The following is a 22,192-nucleotide window of genomic DNA, read 5'->3' on the forward strand; positions in this document are numbered from 1 at the left end:
AGATCATCTAGTTCCAACCCCCCTGCCGTGGGCAGGGACACCTTACACTAAATCATATCACCCAAGGCCTCGTCCAACCTGGCCTTGAACACTGCCAGGGATGGAGCATTCACAACCTCCCTGGGCAACCCATTCCAGTGCCTCACCACCCTAACAGGAAAGAATTTCCTTCTTATATCCAACCTAAACTTCCCCTGTTTAAGTTTTAACCCATTACCCCTTGTCCTGTCACTACAGTCTCTAATGATGAGTCCCTCTCCAGCATCCCTATAGCCCCCCTTCAGATACCGGAAGGCTCCTGCGAGGTCTCCACGCAGCCTTCTCTTTTCCAGGCTGAACAGCCCCAACTTTCTCAGCCCGTCTTCATACGGGAAGTGCTCCAGTCCCCTGATTATCCTCGTGGCCCTTCTCTGGACTTGTTCCAACAGTTCCATGTCCTTTTTATGTTGAGGACACCAGAACTGCACACAATACTCCAGGTGAGGTCTCACAAGAGCAGAGTAGAGGAGCAGGATCACCTCCTTCAACCTGCTGGTCACGCTCCTTTTGATGCAGCCCAGGATACAGTTGGCTTTCTGGGATGCGAGTGCACACTGAAGCCGCCTCATGTTCATTTTCTCATCAACCAACACCCCCAAGTCCTTCTCCGCAGGGCTGCTCTGAATCTCTTCTCTGCCCAACCTGGAGCTGTGCCTGGGATTGCTCCCACCCAGGTGTAGGACCTTGCACTTGACATGGTTAAACCCCGTGAGGTTGGCATCAGCCCACCTCACAAGCATGTCAAGGTCCCTCTGGATGGCATTCCTTCCCTCCAGTGTATCAACTGAACCACACAGCTTGGTGTCATCGGCAAACCTGCTGAGGGCGCACTCAGTCCCACTGTCCATGTCAGTGACAAAGATGTTGAACCAAGACCGGTCCCAACACCGATCCCTGAGGGACACCACTCGTTACTGGTCTCCAGCCGGACATTGAGCCATTGACCACAACTCTTTGCGTGCAGCCATCCAGCCAGTTCTTTATCCACCAAGTGGTCCATCCGTCAAACTGATGTCTCTCCAATTTAGAGACAAGGATGTCATGTGGGACAGTGTCGAATGCTTTGCACAAGTCCAGGTAGATGACATCAACTGCTCTACCCCTGTCCATCAGTTCCTTAGCCCCGTCATAGAAGGCCACCAAATTGGTCAGGCAGGATTTCCCCTTAGTGAAGCCATGCTGGCTGTCACCAAGCACGTTGTTGATTTTTCATGTGCCTTAGCATGCCTTCCAGGGGAATCTGCTCCCAAGGTTTTGCCAGGCACAGAGGTGAGACTGACTGCTCTGTAATTCCCCGGGTCATCCATTTTCCCCTTCTTGAAAATGGGGGTTATATTTCCCTTTTTCCCAATCATTGGGAACTTCACCTGACTGCCATGATTTCTCAAATATGACTGCCAGCGGCTTCGCAACTTCATTTGCCAGCTCCTTTGGGACCCGCGGATGGATTTCATCAGGACCCATGGACTTGTGCACGTTCAGATTTTTAAGATGGTCTCGAACCAGATCCTCTCCTACAGTGGGCCCAAGGTCTTCATTCTCACAGTCCCCGCATCTGTCTTCCAAGACTTGGGTGGTGCAGTCAGAGCCTTTGCCAGTGAAGACTGAGGCAAAGAAGTCATTCAGAACCTCAGCCTTCTCCAAATCCAGGGTAGCCAGTTCTCCCGAGAGCTTCCTGAGGGGGCCAACATTGTCCCTAGTCTGTTTTTTATTTGCTATGTACCTGTAGAATCCCTTCCTGTTATCTTTAATACCTCTAGCTAAGTTTAATTCTAACTGAGTCTTAACTTTCCTAGCCTGGTCCCTAGCTTCTCGGACAACATCCCTGTACTCTTCCCATGCCACCTGTCCTTGCTTCCACTTATTATAAGCCTCTTTTTTCATTTGAATTTCCCTCAGGAACTCCTTATCCATCCAAGGAGGTCTCCTGGCCCTCCTGCTGCACTTCCTTCTACTTGGGATGCAACACTACTGAGCTTGTAGCAGGTGATCCTTGAATATCAACCAACAGTCTTGGCGCCCCCCTGCCCTCTAGGGCTGTATCCCATGGAACCTTCCGAAGCGGGTTCCTGAAGAGGCCAAAGTCTGCTCTTTTGAAGTCCAGGGCAGTGAGTTTGCTGCATGCTCTTCTCACTGTCCTGAGGACCTCAAATTCAAGCATCTCATGATCGCTGCGTCCAAGGCTGCCCTGAAGCGTCACATTTCCAACGAGCCCTTCCCTGTTGGTGAGCACGAGGTCAAGCACGGCACCTCTCCTTGTCAGCTCTTCTATTACTTGCAGAAGGAAGTTGTCTTCCACACAGTCAAGGAACCTCCTGGATTGCTTGTGCTGGGCCGTACTGTCCTTCCAACAGATGTCAGGGTGGTTGAAGTCCCCCATGAGAACAAGGGCCTGCAAGCGTGAGGCTGTTCCTGTCTGTCTGTAGAGTGCTTCATCCGCAGGTTCTCCTTGATCAGGCGGTCTGTAACAGATCCCCACAGTAATGTCTCCCATAGCTATATTCCCTTTAACCCTGACCCACAAAATCTCTGACTGCTCACCTGTCCCCAGACAGAGCTCCATACTCTCCAGCCTATCCCTAACATAAAGGGCAACTCCCCCTCCCCGCCTGCCAGGCTTGTCCTTCCTAAAGAGCCTGTAACCTTCCATTCCAACACTCCAGTCATAGGAGCCATCCCACCATGTTTCTGCAATGGCTATTATATCATACCCACATAGACTTGCACACATCTCTAATTCCTCTTGTTTGTTCCCCAGGCTACGGGCATTTGTGTAGAGGCATCTGAGCTGAGCTCCAACTGAATCTGGCTCATTGGCTGGAGCAGCTGGGATATCTCTACAGTGCTCCAAGCATTTATTATAGGTTCTGGCAACTGACTGGGTGTGTTGGAATGGAATGATGCCCCCCTCCCCCAACACATCTAGTTTAAAGCCTCCTTGACCAGTCTGGCAAGCCTCCTACCAAAATTGCTCTTTCCCTTCTTTCTCATCAGAGCAGCTCCACCAGCCCCCACTAGACCTGGCCTACAAGCTTGGGTCCCATATTCAAGACACCCAAACCCCTGTCTGTGACACCACCCTTTTAACCAGTTATTAACCTGGCCAATCCTCCTACCTTTTTTTAGGTCCTCCCCTGTACCCTGGAGAATTGATGAAAAGATCACCTGAGCTCCAGAGCCCCTAACCACCTCCCCCAGGGCTCTGTAATCCTTCTTTATGTTCCCCAGGCACTACTATCTATATCCCTAGCACCCACATGTATCACCAGGACTGGGTAATAGTCCATGGGACTTACTAGAGCAGGCAGCCTTTCTGCCACATCCCTGATCCGTGCCCCCGGTAGGCAACACACCTCCCTTGAGACGGGGTCTGTATGGCAGCTGAGTGCTTCTGTCCCTTTCAGTGTAGAGTCCCCTACTACTACGACCCGCCGCTTTTTCCTAGCAGCACCAGTAGAGATCTTCTTTAGCAGTGCATCAGCCAGCTGTTTCTGGCTCGAGTGCACTTCCTTATTAGCCCCCTGCAGGACCCCAAAGCAGTTCTGCGTGGAGACTGGGGATTTAGGGGAAAGCCCCTTGCTTTTGGTTGTCCTTTTCCTTCTTTTTTTTGTGTTTTTTTTTTAATCACTAATTCCCAGCTTCCCAGGTTAACGGCCTCCTTTTTTCCTTCATGAGGTAGAGGTGAAGCTCAAGGCCCCTGGACAGTTTGTTCGTGGAGCAAGCATTCCTGCTTCCTCTCAGCTTCCCTGATATCTCGCAGTCTATTGACAGCATCCCGCAACTCAGCCACCTCCTGCAGGAGGATCTCCACCAGGGAGCACCGAGTGCAGCCCTGCCCATTGTACACCCTCCCCTCAGGAGACTAGTGCAGGCACTCTTCACTCAGAGCTCTGCACTGCAGCCTCCCCTCTCATCGGCTCTGTCTGGGTGCCTACGCTGGCCACCACCAGGGCAGCCAGAACAGAGCTCCCAGACCGGGCCCTGATCATACAACAAGTGCTCACCATCCCGCTCGCCTGCCCATGCAAACTGCCTCGACCCGCTCTGTTCGCTCCGCTCCTGGTATCTTAAAGTTCTAAAACTCATATAAACTGTCTTTGGAGGGAGACAAGTTGAATGCCTCTGTGGGGCAATTTCTTCAAGCAGTGACCATTTTTATTAGAAATAGGGGAGAATCTCAAAGATTTTCCAATAGCTTTTTCCAGAAAAGAAGCTGTTGAATAGAGGGAAGACTCTTATGCCCCTCTCAGAATGGAAAACTGCACTTCAATTCGGCACTTTCACAGGACTTGAAATGCAGTATGCTTCATTGGTCTGCTTGTGAAAATATTCCATAATACAAAAGAGAGAGGACTCATAAATAAGGCACTGTGCCTCACTGTATAAAATCTTCTGGGTGGTAAATGTATGTTTTGAATGGTACTGTCCCCAAGTTAAGGGGATTTGGAAACTCTTTCCGGTTCTTTCTGGTTTGTGCTTCTCTCCTTTACAGCATTGTATTTTGGTGACATTTCACAGGCTTTACAGGAAGTTATCATTTTTATTTATTTGTCAGCATTAGTTATTGCAGTGAAGTTTCCATGTTACTAGTCCTGTTTTCTGCAATACTTACTATACTTCTTACTGTTGTCTTGGATGTCCCTTTACCCCAGGCTGCAAGTATTAGTCTGTGTTCTCTGTTGTGCATTTCTGTAGCAGACATATATTGTAAATATTCCAGCAAATAAAAAGTATTTCTGATTTCAGGTATAATCTGGGTGACTACAGTGGAGAGATCATGTCTGAGGTCATGGCACAGCGGCAGGTGATTAAACCTACCTATGCTATTCCCATCATTCCTGTGACTAACAGCAGTCCTTTTAAACACCAAGAAGCTATGGAACTGAAAGAATATAAAGTTAAAGTGAGTAATGTCAGTAACGAGGTTTCTAGTTTGTACCATTACCACACAAGATACAACATTTTTAGGATGGGAGGAGGGGAAAGCTTCTTGAGATTGGAAATAGATTAGCAAAGCTGCAATCAGAATAAAATGCTTTGTTCTGTTGGAGTTACAAGGATAATGTACAAACTACTGGCAGAATTAAAGGAAGTATAGACCAACTACAAACAAAAGGATACATGCAATTGTATTCTTATTCTGGGTGATAGGAGTGTTTAATATTGTCCATAAAGTTAGGCTATCCTGAATAAAACTGTATGTATTACCCAAATACTGGACAAAGATAGGACTAGTAAGATAAAACGCATATCTTGTTCTAAATTATGCAGTTAGTTGAATCTAGAGGGTTATTTTGTGGAAGTTTTCTGGTTGGTTGGTTTGTTGTGATCTGCTGATATTCCCAGCATGTTATATTTCTTTTGTTTGGCTTTCTATTTAAGTAAAGTATCAAATAATCCTACGTAATTTAGATAGCTGACCAGCACTTTTTTTTCCTGCAGGCTTTAATTTTGTGTCATACAAAGCATAGCTACAGTGCCAACAGCTGAGCATATTAAATAGGTCAGGTAACACTGGAGAGATGCTGAGGTATAAGAAGTCTTTGTTTAAAAATCAAATTATAACTGAAGAATGTCCAAAAGCTGTTCTGAATCTGACATGGTGGCTTGAATCAGTGAATACTTACATTGATAGCAGAGCATTGTGACTGAGGTGGCTGGACCGTACTTACCTGTTAGTGATGCTGGGTCAATGCAGTGTCTTGCAGATTGAAAGAAATCTGTTTTGTGGAAACTTGGGAAATGCACTTAAACTTGACTTTGCATAGTATGGGGAAAGAGAAGTCTAACTTCTAATTTTTTTTGTCTTTAAAGCATTGTTTGATAGTGATTCCTTAACACTGCAGAAATACCTAGTAATTTAAAACGTTAGAGAATAAAAATGGTGCCTCATGGAGATCATTATATATATTTTCATATACTTCAAAGTAGTACTGTTACCTTAATGGCTAGTGTTTTATCTAACATGGATTGAGCACACAGTGCTTGATTTCACCTTGTCAAATGTTTCAATTACTGGGAAGAAAATACAAATACTCATGAAACGTCTGAGTTTCATGACTACTATGTGTTGAGGCACTGGCACATATTGGCCAGACAAGTTGTGGGCGCCCCATTCCTGGCAGTGTTTAAGGCCAGGCCGGATGGGGCTTTGAGCAAACCTGGTCTAGTGGGTGGTGTCCCTCCCCATTGCAGGGGGGTTGGAGCTCGTTTATCTTTTAGGTACCTTCCGACCCAAACCATTCTGTGATTCTGTGACTTGCAGATTTTGCTATCAAAATGATGGAGATATGCATTCACTTTTTTAGCTTGAGTACATAGTTTTCTAAAACTCCTGTTTTAATCTTATTTGCTTGTGTGTGTAATTTTATGCCTTTTTTTTTTCTTGCAGCAAGATAAAACTGATGTTATTAGAACCAAAAGAAAGTATGAGAAGAAGCCAAAAGTCTTACCTTCATCAGCTGCTGCTGCTCCTCAGCAGACAAGTCCTGCTGCACTGCCAGTCTTTAATGCTAAAGATTTGAATCAATATGATTTTCCTAGCTCAGATGAAGAACCTCTCTCCCAGGTAGGACCTCTAGAGTTCTGTGCTATTCTTAAGGTCAGAATAGAAGTAAAAGTCATCAATTTACTAGTATACGTACACACTCCATCCTCTCTTTAAAGGTTTTGTCTGGCTCTTCAGAGGCTGAGGAAGAAAATGATCCTGATGGTCCTTTTGCATTCCGTCGGAAAGCAGGCTGTCAGTACTATGCTGTAAGTAGAAATTCCTTATGTATCATAAGACAAAGCATCATTGTGGGGAAAATACCTTGTGTTTAATTGGTTCAAATTATTTTAAGCCTCATTTAGACCAACCTGGCAACTGGCCGTGGAGTAGCCCTAAAGAGGGAAGATTAGGAGATGTACGTTACAGATACTGCTTAACCGCCCTCACTGTACCCCAGAGGTGTATTGGGTTTGCACGAAGACGGGTCGGCCGTGGTGGAAGGTAAGTGCTACATTATTACTGCTTTAATAAAAAAAAAAGTAAAAATCAGACATAAAGAGCAAAGTTTAAAAAACCCAAATCTCTCAAGAATGGAGACAGAGAAATCCACTTTTTAAATGCTACCATTTGATACAAGATTCCTTAGCTTGTTCATGTCTCCATTTTTTGTGGTAGTGGAAACTGCTTTAATCCTGTTTAATTAAATGGTTCTAGGGTTTGTAATTGCTAGCACTCCCCAAGTTTTGACGTGAAAATACATGTATGTTTTCAGTTTTGATTGGCACTTTGTATTTAAATGATTTGCATAGTTACCTTCAAATAGTAGTATTTAAAAATAGCAAACCCCACATTTTTCTAAAAATGCTTTTTTGACTTTTGACCTTATTTGGCGATTTGATAGTTGTAGTGGAGAATTTTGGGAGGAATACTTACAAGTGACAATAACTGTTAAATTTCGAACATTGTCAAAAATACCAAAGAATTAAGGACTTCCTTCAGCTATTTTGCTTCTGGTCATCATCACTGAAAATAGTTTATAAATTGTTCAGTGTATAAGTGCCATTTCTTAAATATTGTATGATGTCTGTAAGAAAATGGTACATTTATATTAAATTTTAATTTAAAAAAAAGATGCAGTTTGGCTTTCAGATTAATGTTTAGCACTTCTTCACATATTAGCAAGTCTGGCATATCAGCAAAATCAGAATGGGACCTGGAAGTCCTTAATGGGGTTTTGCAGGGGGATTTGGAAATTAATGTATGACATCCCCACTGCACTGGGATGGTTGTAGGTATATTTGGTATATTTCAGAATATATATGTTCTTGCAGTGTCTCAATATATACATGATAATGTACATTAGCTGCTCAAACAGTAAAAGCTAGAATATACGTGTGAAGAGAAACCTAAACATTCTGCTAACTGTAAAATAATACATAGTCATGCATGGTGTCTGGTTGGGGTACATTTTCTGAAACAGTTTTCTGTAGTTTCTTCTGTTTGTCATCTGCAAGCCCACATGGCAAAGTGGTGACTTGCTTTTTATTTTCTTGCCATTGTATAATTCTGCTTTGTTTTCCTGGTTTTAGGGTGCTGCTAGACAGAGCGCATTCGGACTACGATAATACATTTCATCAGCTGGATTTGGAAATGTTTTCCTCATCACAACACTCTTCAATTAGTCAATTTGCCAATACCTCAGAAACAAATACCTCGGACAAATCTTTCTCGAAAGACCTCAGTCAAATACTAGTCAATATCAAATCATGTAGATGGCGGCATTTTAGGCCTCGGACACCATCCCTACATGACAGTGACAATGATGAACTCTCCTGTAAGAAATCATACAGGGGTATAAATCGAACAGGCACAGCACAACCCGGGACCCAGACATGCAGTACCTCTATACAAAGTAAAAGTAGCAGTGGTTCAGCACATTTTGGTATGTTCGTTTTGACAAACTTGCTTCTAGAAATTTTAAACTTGGCTCAGAAACTGCAGAGTACCATTAGGTCATCCATACTCTACATTGTGGTCTGTTTTGATGATAGCAGCCCACCTTCACTTTTATCTCTTTATTCGCTACATAGAATGTTTATTTGTATTTATTGCTAGCAGTAGTGTACTGCATTTCAGACTTATGCAAATGCTACCTTGGTGTGTAATTATTTTAGAAATATGAAGGTTTGGAAAACAGTATTGTTTGTAGGGTTTAAGTTGACTCTGAAGATATGAATTATTAACATTAAAAATACGTTGATTTAAATGTTGATGTAAATAGTATGTTCCAAATTTTTTTATAGTACAAGGTGTGGTGGTGGTGTGAAATACTTATTTAAAATGTTTGCATTTAAAATCCCATCATGTTATGAATTTTTATTTGAATTTACCTGGAATTAAATACCATTTCCCATCTGAAAAATACCCAGCCCACACCCACTGATGCACCTACCCATGCGTGGCAAAACAGACTAATCACCTCTACATCTTGTAGGCAAGTAGCAGATTACATTTTGTAGAACCTGAACTACACAGTCGAGGACCTGACTATTGAGTAAACTTGATGTGGTGTTAATTGTTTTTTAATTGGAATACTAGTGGATAGCATCGCTCTTATATTGGATTATTCACACTGGAAGACTGGTATTTACATAGCTAGATGTAAATTTAACTTGAATTTTGATCAGATGGTACATTGAATGCTATCTTTTCTATAGAAAGTAAAATTACTTTTTTACAAAGAAAGAACTTGAAAAGTTCACCATAATTTTGTAAGGACTCTATAGAATCATGTTTTGCTTGCCATTTTGAATTATGGCTTTGAAAACCAATTAGAAAACTTAGATAACATTGGAGTGGGGGTGGGTGTTTCGAAAATTTGCTCAACCAAGGAGTGTTACTCTGGTATCAGATGACTTCAGTCCTGTTTTCCGGTATATCTTGCACCTTCTCTCCCTGCACCACCTGTTGGGATTTTTTTTTCTGCAGATTCTTCCTCTTTGCGTTTTCAGACTTAGTGGGCAGGTTTGTTCTGCTGCTTTATTTCATGCTTTCTCTCCATGCTGTCTTACAGTAGGTCCTTATCCTCATCCCCAATTCTTTTCTCTTCTATGACTCTTGCTGGAAATGTATTAGGGCTAAAACTGAAGGTTATTCTAGTTTCTGATCTAAGTACAGCATTTAAATTCTGCCCCTCTGGCGTTTCAAATTGGTAAACCAAGCTCAGAACTGAATGAGGGCAGCCTCTGTCAAGTGACCAGTCTGAACTGTGGTAGAGGGTAGAGTAAGGTTACTACTCTGAAAGCAAAACTAATGTGATGAATAGATAACATATGCACTATAAAGTATTAATGAGCAATACCTGATATCTGAAAATCGCACAGACTTGAAAAATTGGCTGATGTCTTTGTGTGTAAACAGACACATCCCCTATAGAGTCTTTTTTCCTAAAATAGGTGATTAAGGTATTTATCTTCCTCATGCAATTATTATTTATGGTGATGAGTTCTGTACAGGGTTTTAACTGTGTGATTGTATTTTGAAGCCTGTGGCAGGGGTAATACATAGGTGTAAGTACCTAACATACTACATTCGCTTGTGCTTGGATTTCTATGCAGATGGTTTATTTAAATTAGTATTCCGAGCTTTTCCAGATTTAAATATCACGCAGTTTAGGTTCATGTATATAGGTGCAAATATGTCTGAATACATAAATTTCAAATTAGTTACCACTAATTACCATTTGTTATTAACATAACCAGGTAGGTTGTACCTGCATAACTATATGTAATCTTAATTGGGATTCTTGTGGCATTGGAGGTGTGTATGTGTATATGAGTATGTATATATATGGTGTAATGATGATTGTCTGTTTAGGTGTAGGTGTTTGAAAGGAGCATCTTGGTGCTGTTTTGTTTTCTAGTGTTCTTTCAGTTTCTTAAAGTTTCTTTAAGATACGTTGTCTACACAGATTATAAGTGTGTTTGTCTCATACATATTGAGTTTGATTTTTCAAAAGTGCATGTCAGTTGGAGCTGCAGCAGCTGAGTAATGTCATCTTGCTGTTTGTGGCAAATACTTTGAAGAACATCAGGTGTCTAACATGTACTGAGGTTTTTCTAATGGTCACTACTGCAGATTTACAACCCTACAGAGTGTCCCTATTCCTTTTTCTTATTTGTCTTTTTAAATGGAGTTTGTAGGTATGGATTTTTAGGTTAGCTTCTCTTTGACCTTTATGGTTTTGAAGTCACAATAGGTCTTTTTACCAGAAAATAGTTATTAACACATCTCTCTTTGTAAAAAAATGCTTTTATTTTCTCACTGCTTCTCTGAGTTGTGGTCAAATCATGTTGCTTACGTTTAAAGTGAAGCTCATACTGAGATTCTGTAGCAGCCAGCAGAAGTGGTCATGTTGCTGTGTTTATTTTGCATCATCACATGATGATAAGTTTTGTCTGTTTTCCATATTAAGTCTGTAGAAGTCGAGCTTTTTCCATCTTGAATGATGCAGACAACATGCTGCTATGACATGGAAAAAGTGCTGTGGAAAACCTTGCTTTTCAAGTCTATTATACATGGCCAGCACAGGCATGAAGTTGCTTTCTGCTGGAGACTTGATGTTAGATGCGTTACATCCATATTTTTGGATACTTGCATTTAGTAATCAAAAGTTTGAGGCATATAAAACTGCACAGCATGTATAATTCTGTTGCAGCCTTGTGTTTGGGAGGCTCACCAGAGATGCCAGTCAAGTGAAGGATTTGAGCACTGGTTCCCAGGCTCCACAGTAAGACCAAGCAACTGTCTTGCATTCTCTTCTTTTCTACCTTCATCCAGAAGCCAGGTCACTCGAAACTCTGCAAACTGTCAAGATTGAAGAGGCTAGCTGTTAACTACATTCTGCTTACTAAGTTTGTTATTCTTTCCTTGAGAAGAAGCTTAAGTATTCTAGCAGAAGACTTACTGAAAAATCTTGAAGATATTTGTGATTGCACACGTTACTGTACATGAAACCCTGTGGGCATCCAGAATATAATTGAAGTATACAGAGTAGCTTACCTTGCATTTTCTTGAAAACTGGAAATGTAGATGATATACTCTAAGTTGTGTTTTGCTATTCAGTAACTTTTTCTGTGGGGAATAGGATGGAAATAGCATTTTTCCAAGTAAACTTGGATGTTTTTTTTGCATCTCTTGATCTACTTTTAAAAGTGAGTTTGCATGCTTGGGGTTCTAGCAGGCTGGTGAACTATGCTTCCTTTTCGCAAATGTATGTTTAGCATTTCCATCTCCAAATTTGCAGTGTTCGTTGCTGGACCTGTATTGGGTTTTTTTGAGCTGTCATTAAGAATACCTGACACGTGTCCTCAGGCATCCCTTTCCTGGAAAGAAGCAGTAGAAAGCTCCTCGCTCTTTGTGGCAGTGTTTAGATCTTTTTATTTAACCCTTGTATCTGTAATAGTCTCAACACTGCTGTCTTGTTTTACTGTATTCCCTTTTCCAAATGCTGTTTTTTACGTTGCAGGATAAACTTGGTCATGAAAAGTACTGACATTTGTAATGGCCATCTTCAGTTGTCATTGGAACTTGACATTCTTGGCCCATCTGTGGCTGAGGTGTCGAGAACCTAGTTGAAGAAGCAGCGGCCTTGGGAGTAACAGATGTTGATAGCCTACCCTAGGTTTAGTTGATGGAGGACATTTTAAAAGGAAAAGCTTCTTTTGTCTGGGAAATGTGACTGGGGGTGGTGGAAGAGTCAACACTTACTTGGAGAGTTTGAGACTTTGCAGTTTTATGCTAGATTTTCTTACTCAACTTTAACCCAGTTGGAGTAATACTTTGCTCCACAGTTCTGGATACTTGGGCTTGTGTAAACTGTTACACTTTGCATCTCATGGAAGGATGGTCATATTTATAACTGTGGAGTAAACTGCGTACCCCAGCTGGCCTGTGACATTTTTGTGGAAACCCGTACTAAGAATGATGGGCAGACAAATATAAACACATAGCAAGCATTTCTAGCTTTCATTCAATGGCTAGTAAAATTCCTCAGTAATTATTTTTGTCTGGCTATCTTCTGCTACCGAGTAGAGAGTACGTATATAGATGTTATATCTAGTTTCTAATTTCTAAGTCTAGCGTTCCCATGTTAGGAATTTCACACTGAAGCTCTGTCAGAAATACAAGGCTATTTTAGTAATAATCAGGGGTGTGATGATTCATGTTCTCATAGTGTCTAATAATGCCATGTTTAAGTAAAATCAATCTTGAACTTCTTTTCAGAAAGTGAAACATCTTTGGGCCTGGTACATCAAATACTAAATCACACTGATGGCTCTAAGTCTCTCCAATCTTCTGAATTCACTGGTGAGAACTTGATATACAGTAGAAAATCTCTAACCAGGCAGTGTAAGCCAGATGACATCTTTCATAAGATAGAGATAAAAAGTGTGATGTTCTGGGTTACTTAGTATTGTGAATGATGTTTGCTTTGCATGCACTTTGGCGTTAGTAACTACTAATTGTTCTCTTAAACAGCAGGGATGTGATGCTTTCATGTGTTTCCGTTAAGGAAACATTGTAACATGATATATCATCTTGATACACACTTCAGCAATTCTGTAGTTCATGGGTTTTCTCAATTGCAAGCTTTAGTTACATGATCTTTCTTCTGTTACCTGATTGAAACTGACTTTTTAATGGCCATCGTCTCAGCTATGAAGGCTCAGGGAATTCCACGCTCTGGACCTAACATTTCTGCTCATGAAAACATACTTCACTTGATGTTATGAAGAAACTGCTTTTTATTTTTTAAAGTTTCTCTAATAAATATCTAGTTCTTTAGATGTTTGACAGGACCGAAGCATTTGTTGAAAGGTTTAATTAAGCTGCATGAGTCTCTAGTTTTAAAAATACAGAATCATAGAATCGTAGAATAGTTAGGGTTGGAAAGGACCTTAAGATCATCTAGTTCCAACCCCCCTGCCATGGGCAGGGACACCTCACACTAAACCATATCGCCCAAAGCCTCGTCCAACCTGGTCTTGAACACTGCCAGGGATGGAGCTATTTTTAGTCTTATTTAAAAAAATAAGCTTGCCTCGATAGGTCATTGTGTTTAATCCACAAAGCTTGCTCAGTTTCCCTACCAGATCTAGGGGGCATCTCCTATTCAGGAAATGAAAAGGAATTCTACTAGAGGGACCAGGCATGTACGCATGCTTTTTCTGCTCTCCAGGATATGCTCTGTAGGTTTTAGGAAATTGGTTCTTGTGGTCAATTTTTCTAAAGTCTGTATTTTCCTACTTAAGGGAAGCAGAGTAACAGCTAGTGAGTCACCTCACAGTAAAACTTGAAGCAGTAGTTGGGAGGGGAGGCTGTGGCTCCTTAGCATGCAAAGACTGATCTCTTCATACAGATTGCACAGCTGGCCTCCCTCCTCACTGGTTTGGCCACTTCTGGAAAGGACTTGCATTCAGAGAAGCTAAATATAAGCTACAGCATTGTAAGGTTAGTGCATGTTAAATGCTGTGGTAAAATTAGTTAGCACTGCAAAAATAGTTTTATATTGCAGTATAAAACTGCTGAGAGCTATGAATCTCTGAGAAGTCGAGTGACAGCATCACTCAGTCTGTGCTTCAGGAAAAGCCACCTGTTGATATCAGCATCCCATAGAATTTGGTGGATACGCAAACAATTGAAAGGCATCATTCAGTGACTTAATTTGAGTAAAAAAGGGGTATGTAATTGTCCCAGAGGTTACAAGTATTTTGCTTATAGTTATGGAAATGACTGTAGGAAAATATAATGAAGTGTGCAATAACTCAGTTTTTTAACAACACAAAATTGGTGGCTGTTGCTAAGGGGATACTAAGCAGTCATTTATCCTGTCAGTCATTCTCAGTAATGTACAGTGGTTCTTTCCTTGTGTTCATAGCTGCAAACTCCTGAAGGTTTTTCTTCTACCTTCCATTCCTTTTTGTGGTCTGTAAGCCACAAAACATTTTTCTTCCTTGCTGCCAAAGTACAGCACTCATACAGCTGCAGAATAGGTGCATGCATCTCCCAAGCTACTAAATGAAGAGGATAACAGCATAACTCAATGTACTGACTTCAAATCCTGGAGGTTGTCCCACCTGAAATGTTGAACTTGATTCAGAACTCTACTAGAAACAACTTGGAAGCATACTGGCTTTTAATTGTTCCAATTCAAAACAGTATGCTGGAAAAAAGCGAGAGAAACATTTACGTAGACTAGTCCCTCAGTAAAATTTGAGCTACTGATCTTTTGACAGCCATCTTGAGAGCTGGATAACTCCAGGTGGGGTTGTATCTTGAAGATTCCTAATCCTTCAGGTCAGGAAGGGATTTGGGTTAGGTTAAGGAGTCAGGTGACTTGTATACATTTTTAAAAGTGTCTTGGAAAGCATGTAAATGTTTTGGGAGAAGGTGCAGTTGTTAGCTATGAAAGACAGTTGAGATATTCTGAAATAATGTTCTTACTTACAGTGTATCAGTAGTGGTGGTTGAGGTATTCCCACTTCCACTCCTCACTGGATTCTGTGTAGTGAATGAAACTGGTTGTTTTGTCACTGTCCAAATCAGTAAATTCTGTAGTCTTAAATAGTCATTACTGTATGATGGAGCTGTGACTGCTGTGGCCCTAGTACACTGTTTGAGAAGAGTCTAAACGCTGCATTCCTGTCTAAAGGCTGCTGAAGTGAGAATCTGTTCTAAAATCTCATGTCTCATCTTTAACCATTGCATGTTCTGTCTTTTTTTTTTTTACTTGAAGCTGTTGTCCAGTTGTCTGTTGCTTTACTAATTTTTTTTAAAGCCTTGGAGGTCTCCAGTAGAATCAGGAACATGTAACTTCATGTAGCAGTGCTCTTCTGAGTTACTAGAAATGTGGTTGCTGATTGAAAGATATAGAAAAGGTCTGGGTTTGCTTTTTGCCTGCTGTTTTTGTTTTTCTAGGCAGATAAAAGACAAGTGTATGACACAAAAGAAAATTACATTAATTTTTGCTGCCTTTCTGCATATACTATTTTTCTCTGACACAGGTGAAATATTTCCAGCTGCAGCCTTTCTCTTTAGAATAAAAATGAGAAGAGGTAGCAAAACTTCTGGAAGAAAGTCCCTTGGGGACAATGTTGCTGTTTTTCTAGAGAAAATGGTGTTAATAAGATGCTAAGTTTGGCACCTGTGCAATTGCATCCATGATAGCTTTGTAGGCAAGAAAAATTCTCTGCCATATGAATTAACCCATTAATAGTGGCTACATTTTACATTACATTAAGCCATATGAATTAACCCATTAATAGTGGCTACATTTTATGGTCTGCAGTGCATTCTACTTTAATTGCTTTTAGAAAAAACATACTTGAACTTAGTCTAGGTCTTTGAGGAATTTAAGGCTGTGACTGCAAATGTAGAGGCACAGGCAGTCAGTACACCCATGACTTCACTGTGCTGAGCATGTGTGTGATTTCCCTGAAACGCTTTCCCCAATTCCAGTCACAATTGTGTGCCACAGAAAATGAGTATCTGAAGTTAAATAGGTGGAATACTCTCATGCAGGGTACATACAAACTTTTTTTTTTTACGCATGGGAAGGATTGTTTTCAGAAGCAACATATAGGCTTATTTTTTCAACAGAAATGTAATATAGAATCATAGAATGGTTTGGGTTGAAAGGGACCTTAAAGACAATTCAGTTCCAACCCCCTGCCACAGGCAGGGACACCTTCCACTAAACCAGGTTGCTCAAAGTTCTGTCCAGCTGGGCCTTGGAACACTTGCAGGGATGGGGCAGCCACAGCTTCTCTGGGCAGCCTGTGCCAGTGTCTCACCACCCTCCCAGTGAATATTTTTTTCCTAATATCTGATGTAAATCTACCCTCTGTCAGCTTAAAACCATTCCCCCTTGTCCTGTCACTATACACCCTTGTAAAAAGTCCCTCCTCAGTTTTCTCTTGGGCCCCCTTTTTAGGTACTGGAAAGTGCTGTAAGGTCTCCCCTAAGCCTTCTCTTCTGCAGGCTGAGCAAGCTCTCAGCCAACTCTTCCAACTCTCAGCCTGTCTTCATAGGGGAGGTGCTCCAGCCCTCATGTCATCTTGATACAGACTGTACTCTGAGAGCAGTGTTAGTGAGCAGAATACATAGTGGCTTTTAATGGAAGAGGAATAAAGTATGCTGTATCCTAATTTGCAGGTCTTCAGAAGAAATAATAATCGATCAGTAGTAATGCATTCAGTAAAGCCTTCAATGTAGTGCTGTTTCAGCATGGAGAGGGAAGAGCTGTCTTACGTAATTACAATCTATACTCTCTTCTGGTGTGTAAGCATCTGGGTATGCTGTGAAATGGAGTGTTAGATTATTTTAGGAGGCTGTATCTTGCAGCAGTCCTTTAATGGGCAGTGTTGTGTTGTCTAAATTGGATGGAACTGTTTAATTCAGAATCTCCCAGTAAATCTCTGGTAGTGTTTTTAAACAGTATTTTGAAATGTCTAGTAGGCTTTTACCTATAGTAAGGTAAACAGCAAAAACATTGCAGAATGTTTTAACCTAAATTGGAAAACTTGAAATAAATTGTTCTTGAGTGTATTTTCAGACATGATGGGTAAATGGCCATTTCCATGATACTTTCAAGGTCTTCTTTTGTATTTGGATATTTGAGCAGAAGTAAGAGGAGCAGTTTGAATATAGATGAGGGTGGTGGTCATGTAAGTGTTCTTTTGTCACTTGTTTACTTTGAGAGCTGTATAACTGTTCTTATAGCAGGGGGAAACTTAGAGCTGTAAGGGTCACAGAGTACTTATACTGATGCACAGTTTGAAAAATACAGTTAGTCTTAATGTCCCAGAAAGAAGGGGGAGCACTTAAAGGCTGTCCTAAGTAATGGCTATCCTAAAATACACAGCTTGTCTCAAGAAACTCTGTATCTCCTGTTTTTCAAAAAAAAAAACCGATTACTTTGGAGATGGTTAAACCAACACAGGTGGCTGTGCTTGCAGCTCTTTTTTTCATAGCTAAAATCTGACATATGCTCAAGGCTTGAAAACTGAAAATATCTGTTAATAAATTTACTTAATCAAATGGACAAAAGTGAGATGGTTATGATGATGGAAATTTTAATTCAGGCAAAGATGGTGGTATAACATATCCTTTTTTGCCCATTTCTCTCTTTCAGTCTGTAAGTTATCTTTATTTACATCACTTATGCAACCTATTCCTAAGCAGTATAGAATCGTAGAATCACAGAATGGTTTGGGTTGGAAAGGACCTTAAGATCATCTAGTTTCAACCCCCTGCCATGGGCAGGGGCACCTTCCACTAGACCAGGTTGCCTAAGGCTCTCCCCAACCTGGCCTTGAACAATGCCAGGGATGGAGAATTTACCGTGTCTGTTATCATACATAATTGTGTCATACTGTAGAATATAATACCTAACTAATAATACATGAAACTTTCTATGCCATTGGCACTCTGTTGGCTAAATCATTCCACTTTTAAATTTTAGGGGTTTTAAAAAAACAATCACTACTAACTAATCAGTATAAAGGAAACATCTATCAGTAGCAGAACTGTACATGGATTTTTCTCCCTTTATTACATACTATTCCACTTTCTACGTGTTTATGTGCTGAAGCTTTCTTGCTCTAACTAATGTGTTTGGTGACAGTTAAGAAAATCAAAAGGGCTTTTAGTTTATATAAAGTAGATTTAAAATTTAAACATCCACATCCTGAATATTTGGTTTAAAAATTACAGTTTTAGGTTTGGTTTGTTTTTTTTTTATTAGTGAAGGCATTTGTGAATGGTGTTACTACTAAGCTATTCCCCTAGGAATAACTTTAAAACATGAAGAAGTAAAGGAAGTTGAAACGAGATTTCATGAGCATTGGGAAATAATTTGCCACTTAAAGCAACATAGATAAGTGCTACATCCCTACTTGCTGATGTATATTATTTACAGAAAATTAGTAACTTGAATGTAACAGATGAATAAAACTTTATAACTTCAAGTACTCAGATGGCAAAGTGCTGGTAATAAATCAGTGCTATTTCCAGTACAGGCTAGAAGAATTTGGAGCAGTGTTTAAAAATAAATAAAACCAAATATCACAAATACACTGGGAAAATGCATGCTCAGCAGTGTTTGCTCTGTTTCTTTACAGACACTAATTCTTTTTTTGGTTAGCCGATTGTATTGATTTGTTATTCCAGTTTACACGTAAGGTACAATTGCTCTTCAGAATCCAGAATCTCGTTGTGTCCAGAAGCAGGAGATGATCATAGCTTTGATAGAAACAGATTTTCTTGAGGCAGACAAGCCTGAAGAGGTAAATTAACCAAAAAAAAAATTTTTGAATTGCAGTTTGTGAACAGGATTCAAGTGATTTGTTGCCAAACAGTAGCAGACTTCCCCAAAAGTGCACTTTCCACTGCAGTCTGTGAATACTGTTTACAGAGCTTACTTGAGAGCATTTTATGTGAAGATAAAATTGAAGGAAAAACAGGTGTATCCTACGCAGAATTTGCGAGGGGATTCACATTTCAGCCTTGGTTCAGTTTTAAATTGAAAACAGGCTTCCTTTCTTTTTGGGTAAAACATTTTACGAAGTTAATCAATGAATTAATGAGTCCCCACCACCGGGCATCCCCTTGTGAATCTGTACGATTAATGCTGGGTTTATCAATTTTACAATTGTGGGCAAGCTGGAAGAATTCTCATTGATTTTTGATGCACTATTGGGTCACCTTTAAGAGATAAGCATATAGTTCTGTCAAATTCTGTGTTGGAGTTGTTTGTACACATGTGATTAAAACCAAAAAAACGCTGCACTGTCATAGCCTGCACAGTTGGAGGCATGCCAAATTTTATGTTTCTGACTAAACTTAAACATAAATCTTAATTTTAGGTATTCGCTACCATCAGAACACTGTCTGTGAGGGCTGAAAGCCTGCAATGGCCAAGCTTTGCACATTAGCCTACTTTAGTAATAATACGGATACTGTCATGTCACAAAGTGAAAACAGTGATGCCATTTCTACCTGTAGTTTCTTTTTAATCGGTCATTACAGAGTTCTGCCGGTTTTGATTGTGTTTTGGTTCCCTCCTCCCCCTCCCTTTTTATTATCTTGAGCTGAAAGCAGCAGAGCATTTACAGCCTATATACTGAAAATCAGCTTAAAAAGGGAAGACTTGAACAAAAATTTCCAGGACGATGATAGCCTTTTTGTCATAAAGGTGCATTAAGGCTCTTAGGTTCTTGCTGTGGTGTATTATTATTTTATTAGTATTATTTAGGATTAAAAAATAGATGTGTTTATATACACAGCATCTACTTATTTTGATATAGTATTTTCTCATTTTATATTTTGTTCAGCATTTACAGCCGAACAATACCAGCAACATCAGCAGCAACTGGCACTAATGCAGAAACAGCAGCTTGCACAAATTCATCAACAGCAAGCAAATAGTAATTCTTCTGCCAACACATCACAGGTGAGGGATTTGTCTGTGCTATGATTTATCCCTCATTGTTTCCCACCAGGGTTCATCTCTAATTGTCAACTGTTGCCATAGAACCTTGAAACTAACCAACAGGAAAGTGGCTTTCGCCTGAATCTACATCATAGCCATTCTGTAAAGTGTTTAGAAGGGACACTGCAGGTGAGTGTAGCAGGCATTGCCTCTGCTCCCTCTTAAACAAACAAAAAAGATGGGTCAGGTCAACTAATGACCTTTTCAAAGCCTAATAAATATGAATTGCAGAGATCTCCAGCCATGTCATTATCCTCTTGATAGTGGGGGATTTCTAGAGAAGGGTTTTTAGTTAATAACTAAAGCTAACTCCTAAATATGTTCTCTATACAGCTCTGGAAGTGTCTAATATTCATAAACGTATAGTGATTACAGTGGTGATGGACCACATACAAGGGTTCAGAGGTTGTTTGAAATCTGAGCCTCTTGAGTCTCTGAATATGGTTTAGAATTTCATGAAACCAAGTTGACCTGTGAAACAGTGTTCCATAGAACTTTGAAAATAAGTCTGTATTTTAAATAGTTGGGGATTTTCTTCTCTGTTGTTATAATGGACCTAAAAGTGCATGATTAAAAAAATGACAGTTCAGATTTTAGTTAGTTTTACCAAATGCCGACAGTTTGGTCTGAGAGAATGACTGGGCCACATTTCTGTCTTACATGTATTGATTTTTGTTTTACTAGTTTGTGTGTAGCTTTAAAATGGGGAGAGTACTGACTCTTGGAAGCCTCAATCACATATATTTGCCACCATTGTTTTTTTTAGGGTTTTGTTTCCAAGACACTGGATTCTGTTAGTGCTCAATTTGCTGCTTCAGCTTTGGTTACATCAGAACAACTGATGGGATTCAAAATGAAGGATGACGTGGTGCTTGGAATTGGGGTGAATGGCATTCTTCAAGCCTCAGGTATGCAGCTATTCAGTGGAATTTGATTGCATTCTGGTGTTTAAAGTGGAGTTATGTCTGTCTGGAGTTGAGTATTTTCTGAAAAAAATGAACTTAATCTTTTCTGTTCCTCTTTTGCAGGAGTGTACAAGGGCTTACACCTCAGCAGTGCTACACCTACAGCACTTGTCCATACAAGTTCTTCATCAACAGCAGGTTCAGCCTTGTTACAGCCTTCAAATATAACGCAGACTTCAAGTTCCCACAGTGCACTGAGTCACCAAGTAACTGCTGCCAATTCTGCAACAACTCAGGTTCTGATTGGGAACAACATCCGATTAACTGTACCCTCATCAGTTGCCACTGTAAACTCTATTACCACACTCAATGCACGACATATACCTAGGACTTTAAGTGCTGTTCCATCATCTGCCTTAAAGCTGGCTGCAGCAACAAATTGTCAGGTGCCCAAGGTTCCAGCTTCCTCCTCTGTGGATTCAGTACCAAGGTAAGGTTTTTGTGATATCTGGTCTTTATTTTGCTTGATAAATATATTTATAATAAATACCAGTTGTATTAGATGAGGCTGGCTTAAATTAACACTGTGTATGATGGTGGTCAGAAGGGTTACTTGGGGAGGAATACAAGGACAGACTTCTACACTGATAGTTTTTGAGGATGTTCTGCTAGCCACCAGATCAAAAATAAGCATTAACTCAAAAGTGAAACTGATGATCTGCTAATACTATACCATATAAAAATTCTCCATTGTTGAGTACAGTTTTTGGCTCTGAACTTTCCCAAAATTAAATCTCTGTCTGCCTTTAAAAGTAATTCTGCCAGGAATGAATGTAGGGTGGAGTTGGTCTGCCTGCATTCAGAGACATTTCTGTAATTTGAACTCTGCAGAAGACTCAAGAGGACAAGTTGTATTTTGTGAGAAAAGCACGTTACATTCTTTAGGTAAAATAATAATTTTCATTTCAAAATTACCATTACTAATTTGTCATCTTCATTGCTTTAAGATATTTGGCTAGAAGATGAATTAAAATAGATTCAACAGGAAGTCAGTTAAGTGTTTCTTTGGATAATTCCAGATTTTGTAGCTGGTGACTTCAGCAGCAGCTTTTTATTGCATTTTTTGTTATTACTTTATCACAAACTTTGATGCTTAGAACGCCTCCCCCCCCCCCCCCCCCCCCGTTTCCACTATGACATGGTGCT

At 40.3% G+C, this 22,192-nt stretch overlaps 1 protein-coding gene across 12 annotated transcripts in view; it reads left to right on the plus strand.

Annotated features, from left to right (window-relative positions):
* The window catches only part of EPC1 (enhancer of polycomb homolog 1), a 72,321-nt gene that overhangs the window by 48,546 nt on the left and 1,583 nt on the right, over positions 1–22,192 (plus strand). For 4 of the 12 annotated variants that reach the window (XM_061468133.1, XM_061468144.1, XM_061468145.1 and 1 more), the window contains 10 exons: positions 4,786–4,942; positions 6,431–6,607; positions 6,706–6,795; positions 6,882–7,030; positions 8,119–8,471; positions 12,815–12,940; positions 19,924–20,042; positions 20,124–20,210; positions 20,848–20,989; positions 21,110–21,476. In XM_061468133.1, the coding sequence (XP_061324117.1) occupies positions 4,786–4,942; positions 6,431–6,607; positions 6,706–6,795; positions 6,882–7,030; positions 8,119–8,471; positions 12,815–12,940; positions 19,924–20,042; positions 20,124–20,210; positions 20,848–20,989; positions 21,110–21,476 (1,767 nt within the window). The remainder of the gene's footprint in view (positions 1–4,785; positions 4,943–6,430; positions 6,608–6,705; positions 6,796–6,881; positions 7,031–8,118; positions 8,472–12,814; positions 12,941–19,923; positions 20,043–20,123; positions 20,211–20,847; positions 20,990–21,109; positions 21,477–22,192) is intronic. The other 8 variants (XM_061468134.1, XM_061468137.1, XM_061468138.1 and 5 more) reach the window with 5 other exon arrangements.

This window comes from Pezoporus flaviventris, unplaced genomic scaffold (genome assembly GCF_033815535.1).
Source record: "Pezoporus flaviventris isolate CSIRO_AGI_PZ_B2104156 unplaced genomic scaffold, CSIRO_AGI_Pfla_v1 ptg000047l, whole genome shotgun sequence".
Classification (NCBI taxonomy): domain Eukaryota; kingdom Metazoa; phylum Chordata; class Aves; order Psittaciformes; family Psittacidae; genus Pezoporus; species Pezoporus flaviventris.